At 41.6% G+C, this 24,353-nt stretch overlaps 1 protein-coding gene across 2 annotated transcripts; it reads left to right on the top strand.

Annotated features, from left to right (window-relative positions):
* The first annotated feature begins 3,121 nt into the window (after positions 1 to 3,121).
* Positions 3,122 to 23,777, top strand: mapk4 (mitogen-activated protein kinase 4). Of its 2 annotated transcripts, none has more exons than XM_040051111.1 (9): positions 3,122 to 3,650; positions 5,155 to 6,808; positions 7,095 to 7,270; positions 14,975 to 15,119; positions 17,992 to 18,074; positions 18,594 to 18,672; positions 18,897 to 19,116; positions 19,349 to 19,514; positions 20,035 to 23,777. In XM_040051111.1, the coding sequence occupies exons 2-9, from the start codon at positions 6,442 to 6,444 to the stop codon at positions 21,004 to 21,006; spliced, it is 2,208 nt and encodes a 735-aa protein (XP_039907045.1). In that variant the 5' UTR covers positions 3,122 to 3,650; positions 5,155 to 6,441; the 3' UTR covers positions 21,007 to 23,777. The 2 variants fall into 2 exon arrangements, with proteins under 2 accessions (XP_039907045.1, XP_039907046.1); XM_040051112.1 differs by having other exon boundaries at positions 5,152 to 6,808.
* The last annotated feature ends 576 nt before the right edge of the window (positions 23,778 to 24,353 follow it).

Below are 24,353 nucleotides of genomic sequence, written 5' to 3'. Positions count from 1 at the left end.
TGACAGTATCGTGTTCACTTTGAAGATAAAAAGAACCAAGCAGAGAGCGATGAATTCATGAGGTTGTGAGTCACTTGTGTGGATAATTTATTACCGTGGCATTTTCTGTTGCCTTATGTGGACACCTCCAGATGTGGCCCCTTTCTCGCTCTCTCACACGCTCTCCAATTTGGGCCATCAACTCACAGGAAGAAATTCCTCACAACCCAAGCGCACATGCCAAATGTCATCACAAGAAGATTTCTGCCTGCCCTCTAATTTATTTATTTCCTTTCCAACTTAGAGAGGGATCTTTGCTTTTATTTATTTATTTATTTTGACAGGAGCTAACCTGAGGAGGGTGCACATACAGTGCTGCTGCTCACTTCCTGCAGGAAGATGGACAAAAAGTTCAGAAGGACTGTTTTTCTGCCTCTTTGAAAAGATTTGAGGTCACTTACCTGAAGAATTCCTTCATGATGTGTGCAGCTATTCAGCTACTAAGTGTCTTTTCTGGATTTGTTTCATAACTGCTGCCTTTGTCAGCTTTACCATCAAAGGTTTAACAAAGAAAATGCCTTGAAGTGTATCACATGGTGGATTAAGGGGGATGTTTGCTTTCTTATAGGTACAGCAGGGGAAAAAAGGTGGGATTTGTCTCCTTTTTATTAAAAAGTTATACAAACAAATTGTAGTAGAGTTGTAGTAGTGTCAAGGTTTATTTGATTTTCCAACCTTTCACCATCCTTTGAGACCAAATATTAAATATGCATTGTCAGGACCAAGAGCAGGTGCTACTGACAGCAAGCATGCCCACTACTGTTTATGTGTGCTTCTCTACATATTCATCCACAACCGACGCTGTGATGTCTCCATTTGTTCTACGCCATCACTGTTAATTAGAGAGGGAAGCCAGAGAAGAGGCCCAGACACACAGGACAGAGAACAGAGGCTGAAATAGACCACATGAGGAGTAGCAGGTCACAGCTCTGTCCATATTACCTATAATTGTGTATCTTCACAGCATGCATTGTTGAAGGAGATATCCGTATCTTCTAGCTCCTTTTTTTTATATTCCTTTGCCCTTTTTCTCATTATTCCATCGTCTCCTCCTTTCATTTATTTATTTATTTATTTATTTCCCTCATTTCATTTACACCCAGCTTATGCTGCTCAACAAAGAATCTGATTTGCCACAGAACAGAACAGAAATGCAGAATGAATTTTAAAAATATATCCCCAAACAAAGGGTTATTTTTGTCCATCTTTTCTATATCAGTATTTTTAATTTTTGTCATTTAAGTTTGTTGCAGAAAATATTCACAGGAAAAACAAAATCCGCAGACAGATGTGTTTTTGAAATGTCTGGTCACCAGTTGCATAACATAGCAAAAGGTGTCCATCTCTGTTTTACATTTACAAGGATTCAATGGACTAGAAACCGGCTTTTAAACGAGGGGGTGGTGCAGTGGTACTGTTGCCTCACAGCAAGAAGGTTATACTGAGTCGCCTCCACCACCTATGTGGGGGGGAGTTGCATGTTCTCTCTGTGTCCGGGTACTCCGGCTTCCTCACACAGTCCAATGATATGCAGTTGGTAGGGTTGGGTTATATGATGACTCTAAATTGCCCATAACTGTGAATGTGAGTGCAAATGGTTGCCTGTTCCTCTGTGTCAGACTGCTGACCTGTCCAGGATGTAACTTACCTCTTGCCCTATGGTAGCTGGGATAGTTTTAGCTGGGATATCGGTCAGGATGGTTGTCACCATGCATTCTGATTCTTTTCCTGCTACTGAATAAAACCATCCTTAGAGGAAGTCTCTTTGGGTGCAACTGCAACCAAAGCATTTGACAGTTTTCTACTTTCCATTTGTAAACCTGTTCTATTTTTGCAGGATAAAGAGCAGATATGCTTCTGTAAGATGCAAATTTGATAGACTATACCAAGATTCCCTTTAGATACATAAAAAAAAAGGAGAGCGAGAGACAGAAATCCTGTTGTTGGAAATATTTCTTGTCACTTTTCATCTTAGCGATAGCAGCGGCTCTCTGGTTTCAAACCTCCTTCTGTAATCACAAAGAAACCACAGACCCACTTACTGGCTTGTGTTTAGCAAATGATTCATCCCCGAAACATAATTCAGCCAAACATTGTAAGATACTTTTTCCAGTCTGAAGACCTAATAAAGTTTTGTTTCCCAAACTGTTTTATGCCACGATGTTTCAGATTAGAGGTGAGAAAGACATCTTCATCTGTGCTCTCACACCATGAATCCCCATTAGCTTAGATATCCGTACACTAATGAGGCAGAAATGGAACACAGAATCCAGAAGTGTATCTGTAACTGTGTCTTCTCCTTGACAAACCCACAACATCATAACAGCATCACACACAGTTCATTACATTAGGTGACTCATGGATCTGTTCTCTGTGGAGCCTCTCTCCTCTTTATTAATCCCTCCAGCTGAAGCAACCCTGCATAATTATTACGCTCACCGTGACCTTCCAGCGGCTGCTGAAGTTTGTAAGTCAACAGATTATTGAGATGCTGGAGAAACTTTGCTTTTTCCTGTTTTTTCCGCTCTGTTAGTCTTCATAAAGGTCAACAACCCACACACTTTGAGCTCACGCAGTTTTCTGGAGTTGTCAGAAAAGGGTTTAGGAAAGCAAGAAATCATATCTTAATATGGCTTGAGAATGAGGAACCAATCACACTGCGTTTATCCAACTATAGCTGTAGATTTACCTTTAACATCACTGTTTTTCCCCTCAGTTTTTTTAGCAACAACAGCATGGCTCAAATGGCTTGTGAAATAGACTAATTTCATCATAATTTATATAATAAAACTGGCACACTTTAGCTCATCAGCAGCCATTTTCTTCTGTTCCTCTTTTAAACACTAGCCAATGCCATGCTCACAAAAGCCGTCTGTTTTTCATTTTCACTCTCCTCACCAGCTCCCCACCAGGTAGATGTTCTGCAGAACCCACAGTCAACAAAGGCTCCTCTCTGGCTTCCTGTCTTGGGGGATCTCAGACCCACAGATGTTGTGCCTGTCAGGATGATAGATGGCCGTGGTAATCATCAAGCTATAATAACGAAACTGGAGTGAGATGGAGGGGCGAAGGGATGAGAAAGATGGGGTCTGAATTATAATTTTCCCATTGTTTATCCTTCAGCGGGTTTGGAGACCAGTAACTGTGACACTCGTGGAAACTAAGGTCTGGGAGATGCTGCCGGGAGTCACGGAGATATGAGGGAGAGATGTGAAAGTGAGGAGGGAGAGGGGGAGAGATCAGTACTTAATCATGTGTGGTGCAGTGTGTGTGAGAGCCTATGAGGCCACTCGGGTCTGCTGGATGCACCTGAATCGGGGTGATCGCTTCCTCTCCGCCCCCTCACTCAGATCACCGCTCTGAAGCGCTGACAGAGAGCGGACAGACGCTCACAATAACCGGCTCTGTAGCAGCCTCCGGCTTAATCTCATCTCCCCTCAGCCCCGGTGCCGACCCGCACCGACTGTTCCCCTCTCTATCAACTGAATCTCCCCGACACACCATAGAGGCAGAGCTGCGGTCGTGTTTCACTTTCTTTGCTTGCACGGAGCTCGCATCGTTTCCCCGGATCTTTGTTTCTGGACGGCAGGCTGCGGCTGTGTAATGCCCCGGTGAGTGCTGGATGGTTCCTGGTGTTATCTTTGCGTGTATTTCTTTCTTCTTCCTCTTGTTGTTTGCCACAGAACAGATGCTCTGATAAGATATCTGAGATATGTGTCTGACATAGGGTTGTTTATGGTTGGAATACTTTTCCACCCCTTATAAACTGGGCTTTATGTTTTATTACATGCACTTCCATTACATTGTTTTTGTTCTGTCAGAGGGGCGTTTCTAGAGTGTGTGTAGACACACAAAGGCAGCTGCATCAAGCCAGCATGCGCAGAGGAAGAACATGTAGTGTTTCCCATGATGTAAAGTGGGCTAAAACTGCCTTTACGCTTATTGGGAAGTAAACCGAGTATAAAAGAGAGCGCGACAGAGAGAGAGAGGAAGATGGAAAAGAGAGAGTAGAAAACAAAGCTACAGAGGTTCCTCTGGGACAGAAAGGCATCAGCACAAAGCTGACAGATGTGCCCTTATTTGCTCTTATCTGCTATCACCTACAAATTTAGTAACATCATATTGGCTCATGCCAAGAGTTCACTTTTATTTCCCTCCTCTTAAATATGAATGAAAGACTACATTATATTCTTTTAAAAGGCATGCACTCTGAATTTAAATCAATTGTTTTTGACATAAACATTTTTTGGACTGGATAAAGCCACTGCATTGTTATTCATAATATATAGCACTGTTGCATAACCCGAAGAAATATAGAGAATAAATGCTCAGTTTGTGTGTGTGAGAGAGAGAGAGAGAGAGAGCACCAACGACATCTCTAGTGGTTATGCATTATTTATAAAGTTACCCCAGTGCTGCACCTCCCACCCAGCACCACTGTCAGTGCTGCCTCTCTAGTCTCTCTGTTCTCACCTTACACTCTTGCAGCCTCTGACTGAGCTTAACATGAGTGTGTAAGTATTTTAAAGGCTGTGGAAATGGGGGGGGGGGGGGGGGGGATAAAAGCACCTGCAGTCCAGTTCAGTTACAGGGTGTATGCTCTCCAATTCAAGTAAGAAAGAGCTAAAAGAGGGAAGAGTTCATTCACAACCGTGCCTTGAGGCTTCTGGTAGCACAGAGTTGTTTTATGGATTGATGACTTCACCTCTGGGGCTGAAGAGAAGGACAAAGTCAATTATTTTGTTTGCTACCTCTATGTGACCTTCCTGGGTTAGAAATTGGAACTAAAATTGTCTAAAGCAGATCAAAAACTGAAAGGATGAACAAGAAACTGCAATCATGTCAATCTAGTCCACCCTGTCAAATAGACTTTTTGCTTTGATGTGATAACAGTTTCATATAGCGCGTATTAAAGCACCATAAAATTGATCATCCTCTCTCTATGCACTCAAAGTTGCTTGCATAGATTAGGTTACACTGCCATTTGGTGTTATGTAATGGTAACTCTGCCGCAACAGACCCCGTTAACACCCGGGCTCTGCTGCCGTCTAACTTTCCTTGTTATCTTCCTCGTCTCCAAGCTCTCACCCCGTTTCCTCTTTCCCTCCCCAGCAGCAGGAGCAGCAGATGTGCTGAGCGACGCAGCTAATGGTGGTGTCTTCCTATACTGGCCTTGATGCTGATGCTGCTGAAATCCCTACATTCAGGAAAAGGCAACAGGAAGCAGATTTCTGAGGGATTACACCCAAGCACATGTACACATATGCATACTGAGCGGATACCACAGTTCTAGGATTTGGCTGGCACCCAGGTGTGGAGCTCCCTTTGAATGAACTCGCGTGCCTCATAGAGGCACTCACTGGTATCATGGAAGAAGAGGAGGAGCCAACAGAGTCTTATTGAATATAAAACACATGACCCCTCCTCCCTTTTTTTTTCCTTGCCTCACCATCAAAGGCTGCTTGATGACTTGTAACAAACAGCGGAGTGTGCATAAACAGAGAAGAGTGCAGAGCCGACCATCCGCCTGCTGCTGCTGCTGCTACTGTCCCATGATACATCAAGTCAAGAATCAGCCACACGGAGGGTTGTTTCTATGGATACCCCATGCCCTGAGTAGTATTAATAAGGCTCCCTGATATTCTGACTATCTGTGCATGAAGATACAGGCAAAGATTAGAAGTACACCCCTGCAGCAGACTTCAGCTCTAAAATAAAACATCTGTGAGGGAGAGACAGACATCATCACCATCAAGAGTCAAGAGGAAGATGCTGGAGGAAAAAAATAAGTTATTTTTAAACATCCACTGTAGAGGCTTTACCAGCATGTTAAAAGTGTCCCTGTGTGATCACTGACTAAAGCCGAACATTACAGTTTTGCATATTTTTATCTGTACTGGGTTTGATGTTTTGCTCAGTTGCACCTTTTCTCAAAGGCATCAGAGTTCATCTTCTTTGTCCTTAGTTTGGGACACACAGGCAACAGATGGTGAAGTACAACTTGAATTGCTCCACACTGGACGAAATGAAGAGGTCAAATGACGCACAAAATCTTATACTTTAGATCCCATGGAGATCATTTCTTTTCTTGCAATACTAAGAATAGCTCTGAAATTCAGCACAAGCATTTCTTAATAATCCCTTTTAAAGTTTTGGTTGGTCTCTTGAATTGTCACCATTTTCCATAGGAATAGTCCTGCATTGTGCTTTTGTCTACAAGGAAACATCTATCTACATGTATCTAAATGCAGCAGCTAAGTAAATAAAATTCAGGTCTCCACCCACCAGCAAGATGTAACATGTGTGCATAAAAGAGTGAAACAATCATTGCTAATCAAGAGATTAAATCTACTGTCTGGTACCTAGAATCATACATCCCTGTTACCTCCAGAGTGAGCAGCGATGGCCACACAGGACACACCGCACTTTCTCCATGGCTTCGACCTCGGTGGTCACTTTGTTGACCCTCGACCTCTCGGTACAGGTGTCACAGGCTTGGTCCTGTCTGCTGTGGACCAGCGGACTGGAAAGCGTGTAGCAATTAAAAAGCTGGTGATGCGAGACGCCGTGACGGTGAAACATGCCCTGCGGGAGGTAAAGATCACCCGACGGCTGCACCATGAAAATGTGGTGAGAGTCCACGAGGTTTTAGCTCCATATGGACGGCCCTTGCCCCGAGATCCAACCCAGCTCAGCGCCCTCTACATTGTCCAGGAGTGCATGGAGACTGATCTGGCTCGACTGCTGGAGCAAGGGCCGCTACCTACAGGTAAATAAAAGGAAGAATACAGAAAACTTGCCCAGCAAATCACCATAAAGTTATAAACAAAGCAGGGTTTTTTATAACAATTTGGCAAGGCAGAAATCTCACATCAAAACAGTCAAGATGGATAAACAGAAATACAGGCCAGAGGGATACGTATTTATTTTTTACTATCGCCTATATCCAGACATGATAATAGATGTTTTTTAAAGAAGAAAATATGTGCTTATACATTGCATATGGACATTGGGGTACATCGTGATGTGCTGATTTGATTTTTGCCCTTGAGCAGGTCATGCTACTCTGCTGTTCTACCAGCTGCTGAGGGGACTGAAGTTTATCCACTCTGCCAACGTCCTGCACAGAGACCTGAAGCCAGCCAACACATTTATCAACACGGACCAACTGCTGCTCAAGATCGGAGACTTCGGGCTGGCCAGAATAGTCGACCCTCATTATTCTCATAAGGTAAGCGTGAAGACGCACAAGGACCACTGAAGGACCCACGCACACACAGGCACACAAACACACACAGAAGTGCATGATCTGCAGGGAGACTCATGCTGACAAGGTGGCAGCTCATTGCATGGATAGCTCGCTCAAAAAAGTTTTCCAAATGGCCTACAGTGTCTTTTCAAATTGGTAAATGGATGAGTCATATTACAGCAGTACTGTGCAAAAGTCTTGAGCCAACCCTCATTTCTTTATATTTTGCAAGGAAAACTGGAGATTGGTGCATCGATTTATTAAAACATGAGTTTGTACAATTCTAAGAAGCTTGAATGTCAATATTTAGTGTTACCAGCTTCATCCTCCAACACAGCCTGAACTCTCCAAGGCAAATTTTATTGTCATTTCTTCAGGTAGTCTTCAGAAATAGTTCTCCAGGCTTCCTTAAGTTCTTCTTTGGATGTGAGCTGCCTTTTGTTCCGTCCTCTGTCAAGATGATCACACACTGATTCAATAATGTTGAGATCCAGGCTCTGGGGAGGCCAATCTATGATAGTGTTTCAGTGTGTTGTTCTATCAGGGCATGTTTTTACTGGACTGGCATTGTGTTTGGAATCACTGTCACACTGAAAAATGATGCTGCTGCCAAGCAGATGCTTTCAAGATGGTATTGAATGGTGGATCAAAGTCCGACTGTACTTTCTGCGTTCATAATTCCATCAGTTTTGACGTATTGTTGTACCTCTATCCGGACCTCCTCCATACATCATTGACAACGGTTAGAAACAAAATTTTCAAATTTGATTGATCATGTCCTCTTGCCTTATGACAGCTGGGATATGCTCCAGCCCTCCTGTGACCCAGAACTCGATGGATGGATGATGAAATAAGAAGTGCTCAAGCTTTTTGCACAGTACTGTAGTTTTTGTAGTCTTTATTTAACTGCATGTCTATAAGAAAATACTGGTCTGATGACCAAAGAAGAGATTGTGATATGTGCACAAACATTCCCAGATGTATCCCAATTATTCTCACTTAATGTTTTTGTAGGGCATGTAAATAAAGCCAGAGTGCCAAGATCTATTTTGACTGGAAGCTAATTAATGCCTTTTCATTTTTTTTATATAAATCTTTAAATCCCTGATCAACCACGAAGGGCTCTGTTGGCCACATTGATTTTGAAATCAAAATCAAAAAATCAAAAATGAAATACTTTGTGCGGCTTGTTCTACAAAAACTAATCATACCAAACATTTCAGCCAACTTGCGGGGGATTTCTTTTCCTCTCTTCTCATTTCTCTGAAGCACCGTATGCCATTCAACTGCTGATGGCTACATCTAGGCAGCACATTGTAATATCAAACATTATCTCTGCTCCATCTCATTATGGTAGAGTTGTTATTAGGGAAGAGACACCAATTCCTCAAACCCTATGTGGTTATCAGGCAGCTGATCACACACAATAAATAGTGTAGTGCTGTAAAAGAATCCTTTCAAAGAAAATTCTTTCTATATTTCAATTTGCAATGAGGAATCTATCAGGTTTTCATTTTATTTTACAACTGGATGCTTATCAATAGTCTGATCCTGCGTATGTAAAGTGCACCTGTCGACCAAGCAGCCAGAATTTCATAATCTCCAATTTTGAGAAGTGTGTAACTGATGTATCTCTCCTTACACATTGCGGTGCAGGCTAATGTTTGTTTCATATATTCTCTGATTACACATCTCCCTGTTTGATATTGCCAACCTGCGTTTTTCACAAGAAGCTTCCCCTTCACCCCGAACCCAGTTATTTATGTCTTCTTCCCAGAGCTGATATCAAGTTTTTCACTAATTAAACTCTGTGGATAGTCTGGCAATGGCATATAAAGACTTCTGAAAGATTAGTGTGAAGATTTACTGCTCTATTGTTCAGCTTTATTGTGTGCAAAAATCCCAAAGCCACACTGTAACACTAGTGGGACTGAATGTGTGTGCAAGCTTATATGTTTGTGTGTGTGTGTGGGGGGGGGGGGGGGGGGGGGGGGTTGGGTTTGTGCTTGTGAAGAGGAGCTCTTGTGAAAGGCGATCTTTGTCAGCTCAGAGCACGGGACTGGGGATCAGCTGGGTGCAGACACAGGGGTGCATTCGGAGAGGGGGGGTGGAAGGGAAGAGGAGAAGGGAGAGAAAGAACAGATGAGAAGCAAGAGTGAGAAATTTTAAACCGGGGAAGGCTGAGCGAAAGAGCTAAAAAGCTTTGTAAAAAAGTATGAAAGCAGAGGCAGGGAGAAAAAGAAAGAACGTGGAGAAAAGCTCAAAGCGGAGACGTCAGACAAGGGCGAGAAAAAGTCAGAGGCTACATTTTTTCAAACACATTTCTCCAAAACACTATTTCAGTACTGAAAAAGTGTTTTCCAACACCACTCACACAGTCATGTGAATGTGAAGTACACTCGCTTTTGGTTCTAAGATTTTTTTTATTATCAAGATACAATTTTAATTTTTTTTTTGTCCTTATCAGGTCTTGCAATTAGATAAATGGAACCTCAGACATATTACATGTCACATTACACCATGGCACATCTCATTATTTATTTAACAAATATTAAGCCTAAATGCAGAAGCAGTGTGTGGAAAAACACGTATTCAACCTTTCTCTTCCAATACCCACCAACTTCCATAGGAATTAAGAGAGTAAGTAACAGGCAGGTGCTGCTAATCAAATCGACCCGATTAACTGAGCACATTTATAAAGCAGAGGTTTTGTCATTTTGCTGGTCTGCAGCATTCGACTGCCTGTTAACACAATGCAAAGACATCAGCAATGATCTCAGACAAGTAACTGTTGCTGCTGTTAGAAATCCATTTCTAAACAATTTGAAGCTCATGATTTTACAGCGAGAAAGATTATTCACAAGTGGAAAACATTCAAGTCAGTTGCCAGTCTTGCCAGGAATGCACGTCACGGAAGATTCCCCCCAAGGTCAAACTGTGTATTGCTCAGAGACCCTGCAAAAAAAAAGCAAAAGAAATCCACCAGCTATATCTCAGACTCTACAGAGTTCAGTTAGCATGTTAAATGTTAAAGTTCATGGAAATACAATTAGAAAAAAGCTGAACAAGTATGGCTTGTTTGGAAGGGTTGCTAGGAGACAAGAGAAAGTCTCTTCTCTCTAAAAAAAAAAAACCAGGGCAGCATGGCTTAGATTTGAAAAGCTGCATCTCACCACATTACAAGACTACTGGAAAATTTCCTTTGGACAGATGAGACGAAGGTGGAAATGCGTGGCTATGATATACAGCAGATTCTTGGAGAAAACCAAACACAGCATATCAGCGCATACACTTCATACCAACTGTCAAGCATGGTGGTGGAGGGATGATGATTTGGGCTTGTTCTGCAGCCACAGGAAGTGGACACCTTACAGTTATCGAGTCAGTCGTGACATCCTCTGTTTGCCAAAGTTTTCTAGAGTCAAATGCGAGGTCATCTGTTTGTCATGTAAAGCCTGGCTGAAACTGGGTCATGCAGCAAGTCTATGATCTCAGACAAACCACCAAGTCTACATTAGAATGAGTCACAATGACAAGAATCAAATGGCCCAGTCAAAGTCCAGGCCCCAACCTGACTGAAATGCTGTAGTGTGACTTTAAGACAACTGTGCAAATGCCCACAAACCTCAATAAACTGAAGCAATATTTCAAATTTGAGTGGAATCCTCCACAACAATGTGAAAAACTCATAAAGTCAGACAGAAAATGCTTACTTCAAGTTATTGCTGCCAAAGGTGCTTCCTCAAAGCACCGAATGATGGGGTGTAATTAGTTTTTCACACACTGCTTCTATATTTGGCTTGGCTTTAGTTTTTAATAAATAATGACATGGTGTAATATGTTTTGTTGTTTAACATCTGAGTTTGTATTTTAATAATATAGACTACAGACAATATTCTAAATTATGTTTATTGTCCTCAGCACTGAAACAGGGTGTCTCTTCTTTTTCACACGACTGTTTCTTGTCCTGCGTATCATGACTGATATTATTGTATCAGACCATTGATTTGCTGAGAATAACTGACTGCTAATACGAATCAAAGCTAATACTCTTTGGATGTTGTTTTCAAGGTTTTAAATTCTACCTTATAAAGCAAAAGATTAGTATTTGTTGTAGAAAAAGAATCCTATAATTGAAAATGAAGTAAAATACAGCAAAACAAAAGAAAAAGGAAAAAGATAAAAACAGAACAATGGCATGCAGACTGTCAATGCCAAAAAATAGGCTTTATTATAGTAGCAAAATAGTCTTAGGAACCAGTGGACATTCTGTCCCTCTGTTTGGCTACATGACCAAGCACTTAATGCTCTTCCTTGTACTGCAACAGGGGGATGTCTTCTGTATTCTACCCACATCACATCCTTCATCTTCAAGGTGGTTGGTTATTACCCCCATGAATGTTTATCTAGGCAGATTCCAGTATGTTCACAAAATGCTGCATCTGTGTTGCACTTAAGCTCTATAAATATGCTTTAAATGGTTTTGACAACAACATGGACTAATCTTCACATGACAGCTCACACAAATTAAAAACGTCTAAAGATTTTTGCAAAATATTCAAGAAAAGAAGAATAATCTCATTCATAAGTTAGACAATGCTGCAAAGGATTTCTCAAATTATTATGGATGGATAATGTCTGATGCTATTTGGGCTATTTGTGATGCAGTTTTGATACCGAAGCAGATGCTTTCAGTGAATACAATAGCATTCTCTCTCTGTTGCTCTTATTCAATAATGCAAACCAAAAGTGCCTTTTCAGGCATTTTCTGTTAATGGGCGTAGGCCGCATTAACCTCAGCTGTGATGGAAATTCACAAATGCTGTTAACTTTAAATAAGACTGGTTAAGGCTTTAGTATCACAGAAGAAATAAAGATTTTATATCATGTTGTTTTTGAAAGAAAGTTGTGATGTGTAATTCTTCCTACTCAATGACCAATCCCCTGACAGACGTCTTCTCTGTATTAGCCATACCTTTTAATACTTGTATCTCAGTCCATGCATTGAAATGAGGTTGTTTGAAGAGCTGTCTGGAAGTGTGTTTCTGACTACACAGAGCAAACATTTACTCAGGCAGAGAGAGATGACAGAAGGGCTGAGAGGAGAGAGGCAGAAAACAGAGGGGGAAAACAACATTATTTGTGATGTTATTTACAGTCTACACCGGTAAGATCTTGGTGCTTCTGTGAATGTGTATGTGTGAATGCCACCTGCTGAGGCAGCGCTGGATCTGCCCAGAAATTATTCATTACCTGGATGAAGGTCAGAGCAGAGGAAGGGGGAAGACAGTTGGATAAGGACAGAGTGTTTAAAAGTACCTGGAGAGAGGAGAAGGAGGGAAGAAACAGATGAGAAAGGAGGAAAAGGAAGCTTGGTGAGATGCACTGAAGGCTAGAAGAAAGAGAATAAGTGTGAAGAAAAGAGGAAGGGAAGGGGAACAGGCGCAGCTAATGATGACGCAGAGAAATACTGAGGTGGGAGGTTGGGATGAACGAATGATAAAGAAAGTGGGAGGAAAAAGCAGGAGGAAGAAGGTCAATGGGGACAAAGAGGAAGCAAAGATGGGGGAAATCACCCCGTAATCTTAAAGAGTAGCAAAAACACTAAAACAGAAGTGGGGATAGTTTTGGAAACAAAGCAAACACAGCTATAAATGACATATGTGACCACATCTATGTATTGTTTTATAAAACTGAGGCCTAAATTTGCTTTTCCCTTAAAAACTGTGTCCAGGCTTGGGTTGGCCCTAAAAGAAATGTACTTTGGTACTTTTGAAACATCAAACTCTCACCAGGGAGCGTAAACAAGAGCTCAGATATGAAAAGGCAACAGAGGGCCAGACAGATAGAAGATAAGGTGACTGAGTAGTCAGCATCATGTTTTGCACTGTCTTCTGCCACAAAGAAGAGAACAGGCAGTGACTTAGCAGTTACATTCAATGCACGTAGGAGTAGTCTAACTTTAAAAAAAAGAGTCGTACAGTCGTTTTGACATGCAAAGAAAACCTACTTCGGCCAGGCACACCGCACACAGCGATGTCTAAGTGGGAATCTTGGTGTGGGTGGCCCACAGTGAAGAAGACTCTGAGTCATACTCATAACCTGCTGATCAAGAAAAATTACCCTTTTTCTTTTTCCTATCGAGAAGGCACTTATTTTCAAGCTGTCGAAAATATGAAGCAGCTTTGGGACGCATCAAAAGCGTGAGAAAGCAGGCCTGCCCTTTTTTGGCATAGTACCCCCAGATGATTTATTGATGTGAAGAGCAGTCTCTGGTATTCATTTCAAGTGTGATAGCTTATCTGAATGAGGAAAAAATTCAAGCTGTCTGTATTTTATTGGCTTAAATAGAGTAACTCTTTCCCCCCCAAAAATAGATAAGAAGATAGGAGACTGGTGAAAAGGAGAATAGAAAATTACTTTAGGAGAGGGGAGGATAGAAGGGAAGAAGAGCAACGAGGATAAAAAAAAAAATAAGGGCTAGAGAGGCAGAAAGGATAAGAGAATAGTGCTAAGAGGCAGATTAGACATGTATGCCATGAGCCATTGTGGGGTTCATTTTCTATCTATTTCTGATCTTTGCCAGTTAATCATCAAATTCAAATTAGCCTGAGAGATGGGCAACAGAATAGCGTCCCAGCACAATGAAAAGTTTATGTGAGTGATGTCAGTCATTATAAAACAATTCACAGCAGCTGAGTGGAAAAGCAGTGAAGACTACATCTGCCTTTTCCTGCCAAGAAATCTAAAAATGTGTGAGGGGAAATATAACCGCATTTTCTCGTGCAGTCTGCTCTCTTTTCAAGCTGGGCTGTGAAGAAGTTTAAGAGCCCGGGGCAGCAAATTTTGGCTCAGGAGAACTACGAGGGGAATAGAAATATGACGTAGTAAGTGAAGGTATTTTGAGATTTTACAAGGCTGGAGAGTGAGAGGTGGGGTGATATACAAGAGGTGGGGAAAGTGTTAATGATAGCAACAGGCAGAAACATCTCATTATCTCTACATCAGGGAATATGCGGACTTATCTCTGTGGTGACTGGCGTATCTCTGTGCATAATAATAATAATAATAATGGATTGGATTTATATAGCGCTTTTCAAGGCACTCAAAGCACTTTACAATACCACTATTCATTCACTCTCACATTCATACACTGGTGGAGGCAAGCTACAGTTGTAGCCACAGCTGCCCTGGGGCAGACTGACAGAAGCGAGGCTGCCATATCGTGCCATCGGCCCCTCTGGCCAACACCAGTAGGCAAGTAGGGTAAAGTGTCTTGCCCAGGGACACAACAACCAGGACAGAGAGCCCAGGGATCGAACCAGCGACCTTCTGGTTACAGATGCGATTCCCAACCCCCTGAGCCACAGTCGCCCACAACATAACACATAACATCATTATTCACAAAGAGGAATTTTTAGAGAATTAGATAGAGTCCTCTGAATCCTGTTAGAGCAGCACTAATGAGGACTTATGTTGTTGCTTCAGTGGAAATTCAGGGCAATCCATTTTAAAGACAAACAACTACCAGCAAACTTTATACGTATTCAAGTACATGCAGCCTGCTAACAGTCCAATCTGATGCATGCCCGTCGTATATGAAAATAACTTACTGAGATTCTCAGAGCTTTCATTTTCTGTATTTCTCACTTTCAACAATTTTATCCCTCTGCTTTACTTATCCAGGGCTATCTGTCGGAAGGTTTGGTAACTAAATGGTATTGCTCCCCACGTCTGCTGCTGTCACCCAACAATTATACCAAGGCCATAGACATGTGGGCTGCGGGCTGCATACTGGTTGAGATGCTCACTGGACGCATGCTATTTGCAGGTATGTCTACTGTTTTTAATGCGTTCACCGTTTAAGTACTGTTATTTTCAACCTCATTACTACAGGGAGTGCAGAATTATTAGGCAAGTTGTATTTTTGAGGAATAATTTTATTATTGAACAACAACCATGTTCTCAATGAACCCAAAAAACTCATTAATATCGAAGCTGAATGTTTTTGGAAGTAGTTAGTTTTTTAGTTTTAGCTATTTTAGGGGGATATCTGTGTGTGCAGGTGACTATTACTGTGCATAATTATTAGGCAACTTAACAAAAAACAAATATATACCCATTTCAATTATTTATTTTTACCAGTGACACCAATATAACATCTCCACATTCACAAATATACATTTCTGACATTCAAAAACAAAACAAAAACAAATCAGCGACCAATATAGCCACCTTTCTTTGCAAGGACACTCAAAAGCCTGCCATCCATGGATTCTGTCAGTGTTTTGATCTGTTCACCATCAACATTGCGTGCAGCAGCAACCACAGCCTCCCAGACACTGTTCAGAGAGGTGTACTGTTTTCCCTCCTTGTAAATCTCACATTTGATGATGGACCACAGGTTCTCAATGGGGTTCAGATCAGGTGAACAAGGTGGCCATGTCATTAGTTTTTCTTCTTTTATACCCTTTCTTGCCAGCCACGCTGTGGAGTACTTGGACGCGTGTGATGGAGCATTGTCCTGCATGAAAATCATGTTTTTCTTGAAGGATGTAGACTTCTTCCTGTACCACTGCTTGAAGAAGGTGTCTTCCAGAAACTGGCAGTAGGACTGGGAGTTGAGCATTGACTCCATCCTCAACCCGAAAAGGCCCCACAAGCTCATCTTTGATGATACCAGCCCAAACCAGTACTCCACCTCCACCTTGCTGGCGTCTGAGTCGGACTGGAGCTCTCTGCCCTTTACCAATCCAGCCACGGGCCCATCCATCTGGCCCATCAAGACTCACTCTCATTTCATCAGTCCATAAAACCTTAGAAAAATCAGTCTTGAGATATTTCTTGGCCCAGTCTTGACGTTTCAGCTTGTGTGTCTTGTTCAGTGGTGGTCGTCTTTCAGCCTTTCTTACCTTGGCCATGTCTCTGAGTATTGCACACCTTGTGCTTTTGGGCACTCCAGTGATGTTGCAGCTCTGAAATATGGCCAAACTGGTGGCAAGTGGCATCTTGGCAGCTGCACGCTTGACTTTTCTCAGTTCATGGGCAGTTATTTTGCGCCTTGGTTTTTCCACACGCTTCTTGCGACCCTGTTGACTATTTTGAATGAAATGCTTGATTGTTCGATGATCACGCTTCAGAAGCTTTGCAATTTTGAGACTGCTGCATCCCTCTGCAAGATATCTCACTATTTTTGACTTTTCTGAGCCTGTCAAGTCCTTCTTTTGACCCATTTTGCCAAAGGAAAGGACGTTGCCTAATAATTATGCACACCTGATATAGGGTGTTGATGTCATTAGACCACACCCCTTCTCATTACAGAGATGCACATCACCTAATATGCTTAATTGGTAGTAGGCTTTCGAGCCTATACAGCTTGGAGTAAGACAACATGCATGAAGAGGATGATGTGGACAAAATACTCATTTGCCTAATAATTCTGCACTCCCTGTAATATATCACCCCAAACTGCAGATAACTGCCCCTCCCTGAGCCTGGCTTTGCCTGAGGTTTCTTCCTCTTAAAAGGGAGTTTTTCCTTCCCACTGTCACCAAAGTGCTTGCTCATCTGATTGTTGTTTGGGGGGTTTTTTTGTTTTGGTTTTTGCATTTACTCTAAAATGTAAAGCACCTTGAGATAACTGTTGTTGTCATTGAACTGAACTGAACTGAACATAATTATAATAATTGCATCACACTAGTGACGCCATCCAGTTAGAGCAAAGAGAGTTTTTTTTCTTTTCCTTTGACAGTGTCCTCCACCAAAGACACTTTGCTCTCTTTCTGCACACTACTTCTTTGCCTGACTAGAATGACAATGATGATAGAGAAATTCTCACTCTCCAGAGTAGATGTAGTTCTTCCTCACAGGCTGGTTTGACCTCCATCAGCCCTCTACACCACAGGGCTGGCATCATAAACACATAGGTGTTCTTTGTTCCTTAGTGTTCCTGCATTTTTTAATTTCATACATCAGATGTTAGAGGTGTTTTCCTTGGCTTTTACTTAACCCGCAGACTAGAGTGGAAACAGCATATATTTGTTTACCAGAGAGGAGACCGCATTCTCCCTTCCAAACAAACTACCACTGCTTGCATATTTCTTGCAGCTGTTGATATAGCTCCACCTGCTGGTGTCCATTGGCTTTATGAAACATTTAAAGGGAACTTCACCATGTGTCAGATGAGCTGAAAATGCTGCTTTGCTGATCTGTGTTAGAAGAAGACTTGCATGCCACAGAAGCATGCTACACTTCTGATTACTCCACATTCAGTGACTTCAAAATATGAATTTTCCCTCCAGCTGTCAGAGGTAAAATGCTCTTTGTGAACTATAACTGAGTGGAAACTTACGACAACTGATTCCTCCCAGTTGATGCAGGCACAGCAACAAGCTAGGGTAGTTAGAGTAGATGTCTGCCAGTGTAAATGGGTTGCAGGATGTTTATTCCTTAATGTGAGAGTGGCCAAAAGAACAGTGTGCCCAAAGTTTCAAGTTTACTGATTCCACAGGGTGTGGTGTGAAATTTGAATGCTTTAGTAGTAATTTCCACCTAGCTGTTAACTTACTGTGTCTTTAAATTGACATCTTCCATCTCCCAGATATTCATGCTTGACTCTTAAAGTTGACGTTTCCCCCCAGCTTATGTAACTGATCCTCTGCCTCTTCTGAACTTGCTTCTGATTGGTTGTGTCTTGCTCCCAGGAGCTCATGAGCTGGAGCAGATGCAGCTGATTCTCAACACAGTGCCGGTGCTGAGAGAGGAGGACAGGCAGGATCTGCTACAGGTCAAACATCAGAGGCTGCTGCAAGTCATATTAGCATTATAATGTCTGACTGATTATTAAGCCTGACATTCATTTTCCCAGCTTTGGAGAGCAATTTAAAAAAAAAAAAAAAAAGAAATATTGATTATGTCAAGAACTGCACATGTTATAATATCTGAAATAATCATGCACTCCCCCCTGTTTTTGTTATGAATGTAGACTAAAGACTGTCGCTTCACCTCTGTGAACTTGCATTTTGAATTTAATAAATCTAACAAGACGCAATAAGACACATGATAAACAAAATATATGTTTCATTCACCTGAACATTTTATTGCTTTTACTTTTTCCCCAAATTTTCTTTAAATAGTGAGATATTATCATTTTTATTAATCAAGTTATTAAAGTCTGATGTTGTGAAAGGCTTAATTTTGTACAAGGTTAAATGTGTCTTTTTTCAGCGTGGAATGCCTTAAATGTAAACAAAATAAATAAATAAAATAATGAAACATAAGTAATATTTTAACCATGCATTTCTAGGTGATGCCTTCATATGTCAGTCATGAATGGAAGGTGAAGAAACCCTTTTCTGAACTTCTGCCTGAAGTGGATCCTCAGGGTGAGTGATGGGGACTGAGTGATGGGGAGAAGAGGAAGGTCAAGGACTTTAAAGTATGAAGGGAACAAATAATGGAAGTGCTAGAAGGGAGAAAAAAAGATATAGAAAACCACAGCTCTTCTGACCTGTGACAGATGAAGTGATGCTGGAGTCGTGTGAAGATGTTTGGAGGTCTAACACATATAATTTAGGCTTTACTCCCACACCTTCTTTTCCTCTCCCAGCTGTGGACTTCCTTGAGCGTATCTTGACCTTTAACCCCATGGATCGCCTGACAGCTGAAGCGGCGTTGTCTCACCCCTTCCTTCAGCAGTACTCTTGTCCAGAGGACGAGCCCACTTCATCACATCGCTTCCGCATTGAGGATGAGCTGGAGGACAGCCTCATCACTGAGCAGAGCCTCAGCAACAGCAATAGTCAGGCCTCCAGCATCCAGTGGGACAGGTGTGTGGATTTTTTTTAATCACCAGTGGGGAAAATTGGATCATGTTTTCCTAGTCATTCTTAGTATGTTTTAATAATAAAAATACTACTAAAAATGATCTGTTGATCATTTTCTCATCAAATCAACTACCAGTCTCAGCTGTTCATTCGTGTATTTTCAGATTACAACTTAAATGTATGTGTTTGAGCACAAATTATTTACTCCTGACTTGTAATTTCTGCCTTTCTGCAGGTACGAAAACAGTTTATCAACAGTTATGTGCTGGCAACAATCAGGTGGGAGGTGTCGCTGCGTGCCCCCTTGTCACATTACCTCTGACCTGGGAGACACTACAGAGGAAGAGGAGGTGCAGAGAGACCCCCGGGCCAGTTCCAGCTCACTTGTAGAGGAGGCTCAGGTTGGATATGCTTCCCCCCTTTTCTAGATACTAGGAGACTGCTGTACTGGCACTACTAGTACTGTAATGTCTTTGTTATGCAAAGACATATGTGAAGATGTTGGATGTTGGTCAATAATTTTTCTACATTTTAAAGCAGGGATACTGCAAGTGTCAGCAGTTCTTGTAACCCTGTTGGCTCTTGTCACAGTGAGATGACCATATTGTCTCAGTTCCTATAATTCCCCCCTCTTCTTGCTTCCTCTCACTGGCTTCCACAGAGATTCAGAATTCATTTAAAATGTTATTAATTACATATAAAGTTCTACATGGCCAGGCTTATGAGTATATTTCAGACCTGCTGATAACTTATTCTGGCAATTTTTGACTGTGTCACACTTGACTATGCTTTTGTCCTTTCTCTGTAGTATTTATTCTGTCATGAGCTTAAGTTTCATTGAACACATATATGAGTCAACACAACTAGAATTAATTGCTTATTGAAATTAATTACTTTTCCCTCACCAACTGTCTCATATAGGTTGATCCACGCAAATATTCCCACAGCAGCTCGGCGGAGCGCTTCCTGGAAAACTCTCACTCCTCTCTGGAACGTGCCTGCGGTTTGGGATACGGGGAGGTTGACTGTGGCCGCTCCTGTGATTACAAAGTGGGCTCTCCTTCATATCTGGATAAAATTGCCTGGCGAGAGGGAAAACCTCAACACTACTCAGAGCCTAAGCTCATCCTTGATCTGTCACACTGGAAGCGTAACATTAACAGCCTCCTTGTGCCTCCTGAGCCTATTGGTGGCAGCATGGAGGACCTGGGAGAGATGAAGGAGGAGGAGGCAGAGAAGGAAGAGGAAGACAAGGAGACGGGGGATTTGTTCCAGGAAATCTCTCGCTGGGTTGAGAGCACCCAGTCTCGTCTGCACTCACCCAGTCCCAGTCCTTCTTTGGAGCAGCAGTCACCTTCCTGCTACACTTCCTCGCCACCTCTCCCTCTGTCCCCTACTGACCTCCCAACTCCAGTCTTCCGCTACACGGAGGTTGTGCGGCAACCATCAGAGTACGATGAAGGCAGACTAAGCCCATTTCGCCCTATCACGTCTTCCTCTAATGCCCTCCCATTACTTCTTCCTTCATCTCCCACCTCCCTACATCCTCCTCAGTCATATCAAACGGTGTCTTCCCCCACCACCACCACACAATTTATCCAGCCCACAGAATCTCAGCCGCTTTCTTCCACTTCTTCCCTTTCTCAGCCAGTAAACGCTGACTCCCTGGAGTCTCTTCCTGTCAAACAAAAAGAGCGTCTGTTTGACCTAGATGTGTTTATATCCCGAGCACTGAAACTGTGCAGGCAGAGAAAGGAGAAAGCAAGCGGGAAGAAAGCGAAAGAAGGAGGATGGATGGAAGAAAGCAAACAGCCAAACATTAACCGAAAAGTACCCGGCTTCCCAGAGCACAGGACTCCATCACCACAGACGCCACAGACTCCCAACTCTTGATGTTGAATTTCAACTGCAGGTACACCACAGCATCATACCGGGTAGCACTCCCAAATGCTCATAGTGCTTTACATTGTGAGCGGTGCCCGTGGTTTAATATGCTGCTTAAACATTAGACCATAGTGTTAGCAGCTTTTGTCTTTTTTGGTACTATTGCAACGACGCACTATATGCTGTGATAAAACAACCCCCTGACTTAAGCAAGCAATCTTCCAGCTTCGTCGTGAGATGTTCTCAGGCAGTTAGAGGTCAGAAATGTGGACCACATTTGCCAATGCAAGCAGCAAAGATTTGATTTACATGAGCATATTTTAAAGCAATCAGCTGACATTCCTTATTAACTGAGGTTTGCTCTGATCGATCAGACAACAATTTCATTTTGTGCCACAAACATTTGCAAATGACAAAAGAAGGAACAGTCAGCTGCTGGCATCACCTCCCCATGCTATTAATAACTGATAGCTTAAGCCTGTTTTAGGCTTGCTTTCGATTTGTTTTTCTTACAAGATTCTGTACTTATTCTCTACTTCTTACTGTTTGTAATCCTTTTCGGAACAAAAATTCAAGTGGTCTTCCAGCGGTGAGTTTCACCAGCTAATAATAGTGACACAGAAGGTGTTTTTCCGGTGTGTCTCTGAATGTATTTATTGGAAAAATAATCCATCATATTATGCTACACGATGACCCATAAGGAGTTTAACACTCTAACAGCAACTTCATTTTGTCACTGCTCCAAACGGCCTGTCAACTTGTAAAAAATACAGTCAGATTTAATTACATACTATATTTCTCAATGACTAGTATTTTTGTGTTTGTATTATTCTTGTGCTCTTTGTTCATTGCTACAATCCATGTTCATGTTATTTGGAGTGAATTGTGTTCTTGTTGAATGTGGAATGCTCTGTGGTAGTAATTTTTGACTATCAGACAGCTATGGTTTCTTGTTTGCTTGATGCACCAAGCAAGGTCTGTTTTACACTGAACATATACTATCCTCTCGTTCCAAGACAGCCACACAGAAAGCTTTCATGCAAACAACGGTATACTATATTTTGAAGTATATGGATACTTTACAACCTTTGCAGGAAATTATTTATACTCAAAACTTTTTAGTGGTTTGCAGCAGCCAGATTAATACATGAAACTCAAATAAAAAGAATTTATAAAAAAATAGACCCAGCTAAATGGCAGGTGTACATTAAGCAGTAGGTGAAGGCTGCTGGCTTGTGCCTCATAGTCTGTTAGTCAAGAGCTTCTCACATTCTCTTGAACTGTGGAGCTAAAACTGGCTTTACAAAACTCTTCAACGCTAGTGCCAAAACATAACCCAGTTAATTTAACATTCCCTGTATTCTGTGGCCTCAATCCCTCCATCTCAAATGTCACTGTTTGAAATGTGATATTCTGCTGTTAACTGATCAAAGAATGTACGAGTCGAGTTGTAATGCTGAAATACACTATATGGATAGAAGTATTGGGGCACCTAAATATTACCCCTACAGGAGCTGGGATGGAAACCAATTCCATGAAGCTTCCAGTGCACAGTTTTTGTCCTGATGTGAATGCCAGAGGAGGTTTTGATCACTGCAGTTATTGAGTCAGCAGTGCAAAAAATAACCCTTAAAGTTGATAATGGAAGATAAAATACATTTCAAAAAGTGACAAAATCCATCCACAGACACACATAAATAGAAACTGGCATTGCAACAGTGGCATTCTTACTGTGTAACTGTGTGTTTAGCATCCTATTACTTCCTTCACATATGTTTGTACAGGTAGACTACATAGATGCTTGATTTTATATACCACAGGACTGAAAACACCTGAATTCAAAGATTAAAGGGTGTGGCCTGTCACTTTTGTCCATATAGTGTACGTGAAACATACTGCCAGCAACACAACAGAATAAGAATGTTTTATTCCTTTCGTGTTATCAAATGATAAGTTGAATCCTTCCTTAAAATCCATACAAGCCACACACAGAGCCACACACAGGTCGAAGTTGTCTCGAGTCTTAGCTGTTAACTGCTCAGATGTAAGTTGTTCTAAAACTGTTGACTCTCATGCTGTCTGCACCTGTAATGCATGCTGTAGCCTACATACAGATGCTGTAGGCACATTTTCACTTGCACAACTTAGTATGACTTCCAAAGAATTGAGCCATACATGAGATTTGCCATAAGTACAACCTACGAGACAGCAAAGCCGAGTTGGTTCTTTTAAACATCACAGTGAAGCACAGGTAGTGTCACTAGCACATACAGAAATACAGGAGTTCACCCTATTGTTTGCCAGTAAACTGTGGTCCACCTAATCAAAAGGAATTTTGCTTTAAGTCAAACACATCATCATATTTTGCATTAGCAAATTTCTTCTGAGCTGCAGGTAGAGCAAAGCCAGCAATAACGTCACTGAAAAGTATCTGTAACACTTGCCGATACTGAGCCGAAGTTAATTATTTTAAGTGTTTAAAGCAATGTAGAAAATGTGCCTCGGTACACCTCAATACTTCCAGCTTGCTGAATGTAACGTGTCCTTTTCCTTCTGCATGGCTCTTCAAAAAGCTCAACGGTTGTTGTTTTCATCATGTGTCACTTTGTGATAAGAGTCATGTTTCTGTGGGCACCTATTTATGTTGTATCCATGCTTCAAGGAGGCCTCAGCTTTTCATTTGGGAGAATCTGTGACATTTTTAATTCTCTCTATATTGATAGTATCTCTTTTGGAGTTTCTGTTCTTGCTGGAAAATTAATAAAACAGTACTAAAACTATTTTTTGATGTCATATTTGACTGCACTGGTGTAATAATGTAATGGTGGGGAAACTCAGGCAGCAACACTCCCTAGCAGGAAACACAACTCCAATCCTAACTCTGTCAAGCACAGATGGGAGTCTCAGCCCAAAATCCACAGAATCCAAATGATCTGCCAGCTTTCACAGGAAGCCCCCACAGTTTCTATGTCCACATGTTAGAGTTGTTTTGGCAACACGAGGGGGGAAATGTTATGACTAATCAGAATACAGAATGTATATTTCGTTACTCAGTTTATGATAATGCACTTGGGGGGAGGGTTGAAAAAACTGTTAGAAAATTGGCTTGTTTCGCTAAATTTGTATTTTAAATTGCATTTAAAATGTAAATGCATTCTCTTGTATAAAATAGTGTGTTAAAAAAATCAGCATACATATCGACTGAAAGACACTGTCAGTTTTTATGTACAATCTACATTTAGCATTCATTAAATCATGCCAATAAATATACATTCCATTTTTGTTGCTTTCAGATAAATATATAAATATGCCTTTCGTGATCTTTTTGCATTCTTCTGTTAAGACCTCTAGCAATA

The sequence above is a fragment of the Simochromis diagramma genome, unplaced genomic scaffold (genome assembly GCF_900408965.1).
Source record: "Simochromis diagramma unplaced genomic scaffold, fSimDia1.1 OVJJ01000131.1, whole genome shotgun sequence".
NCBI classification, from domain to species: Eukaryota; Metazoa; Chordata; class Actinopteri; order Cichliformes; family Cichlidae; genus Simochromis; species Simochromis diagramma.
Note: the sequence above shows the minus strand (reverse complement) of the source record. Positions and strands in the feature narration are given on the sequence as shown.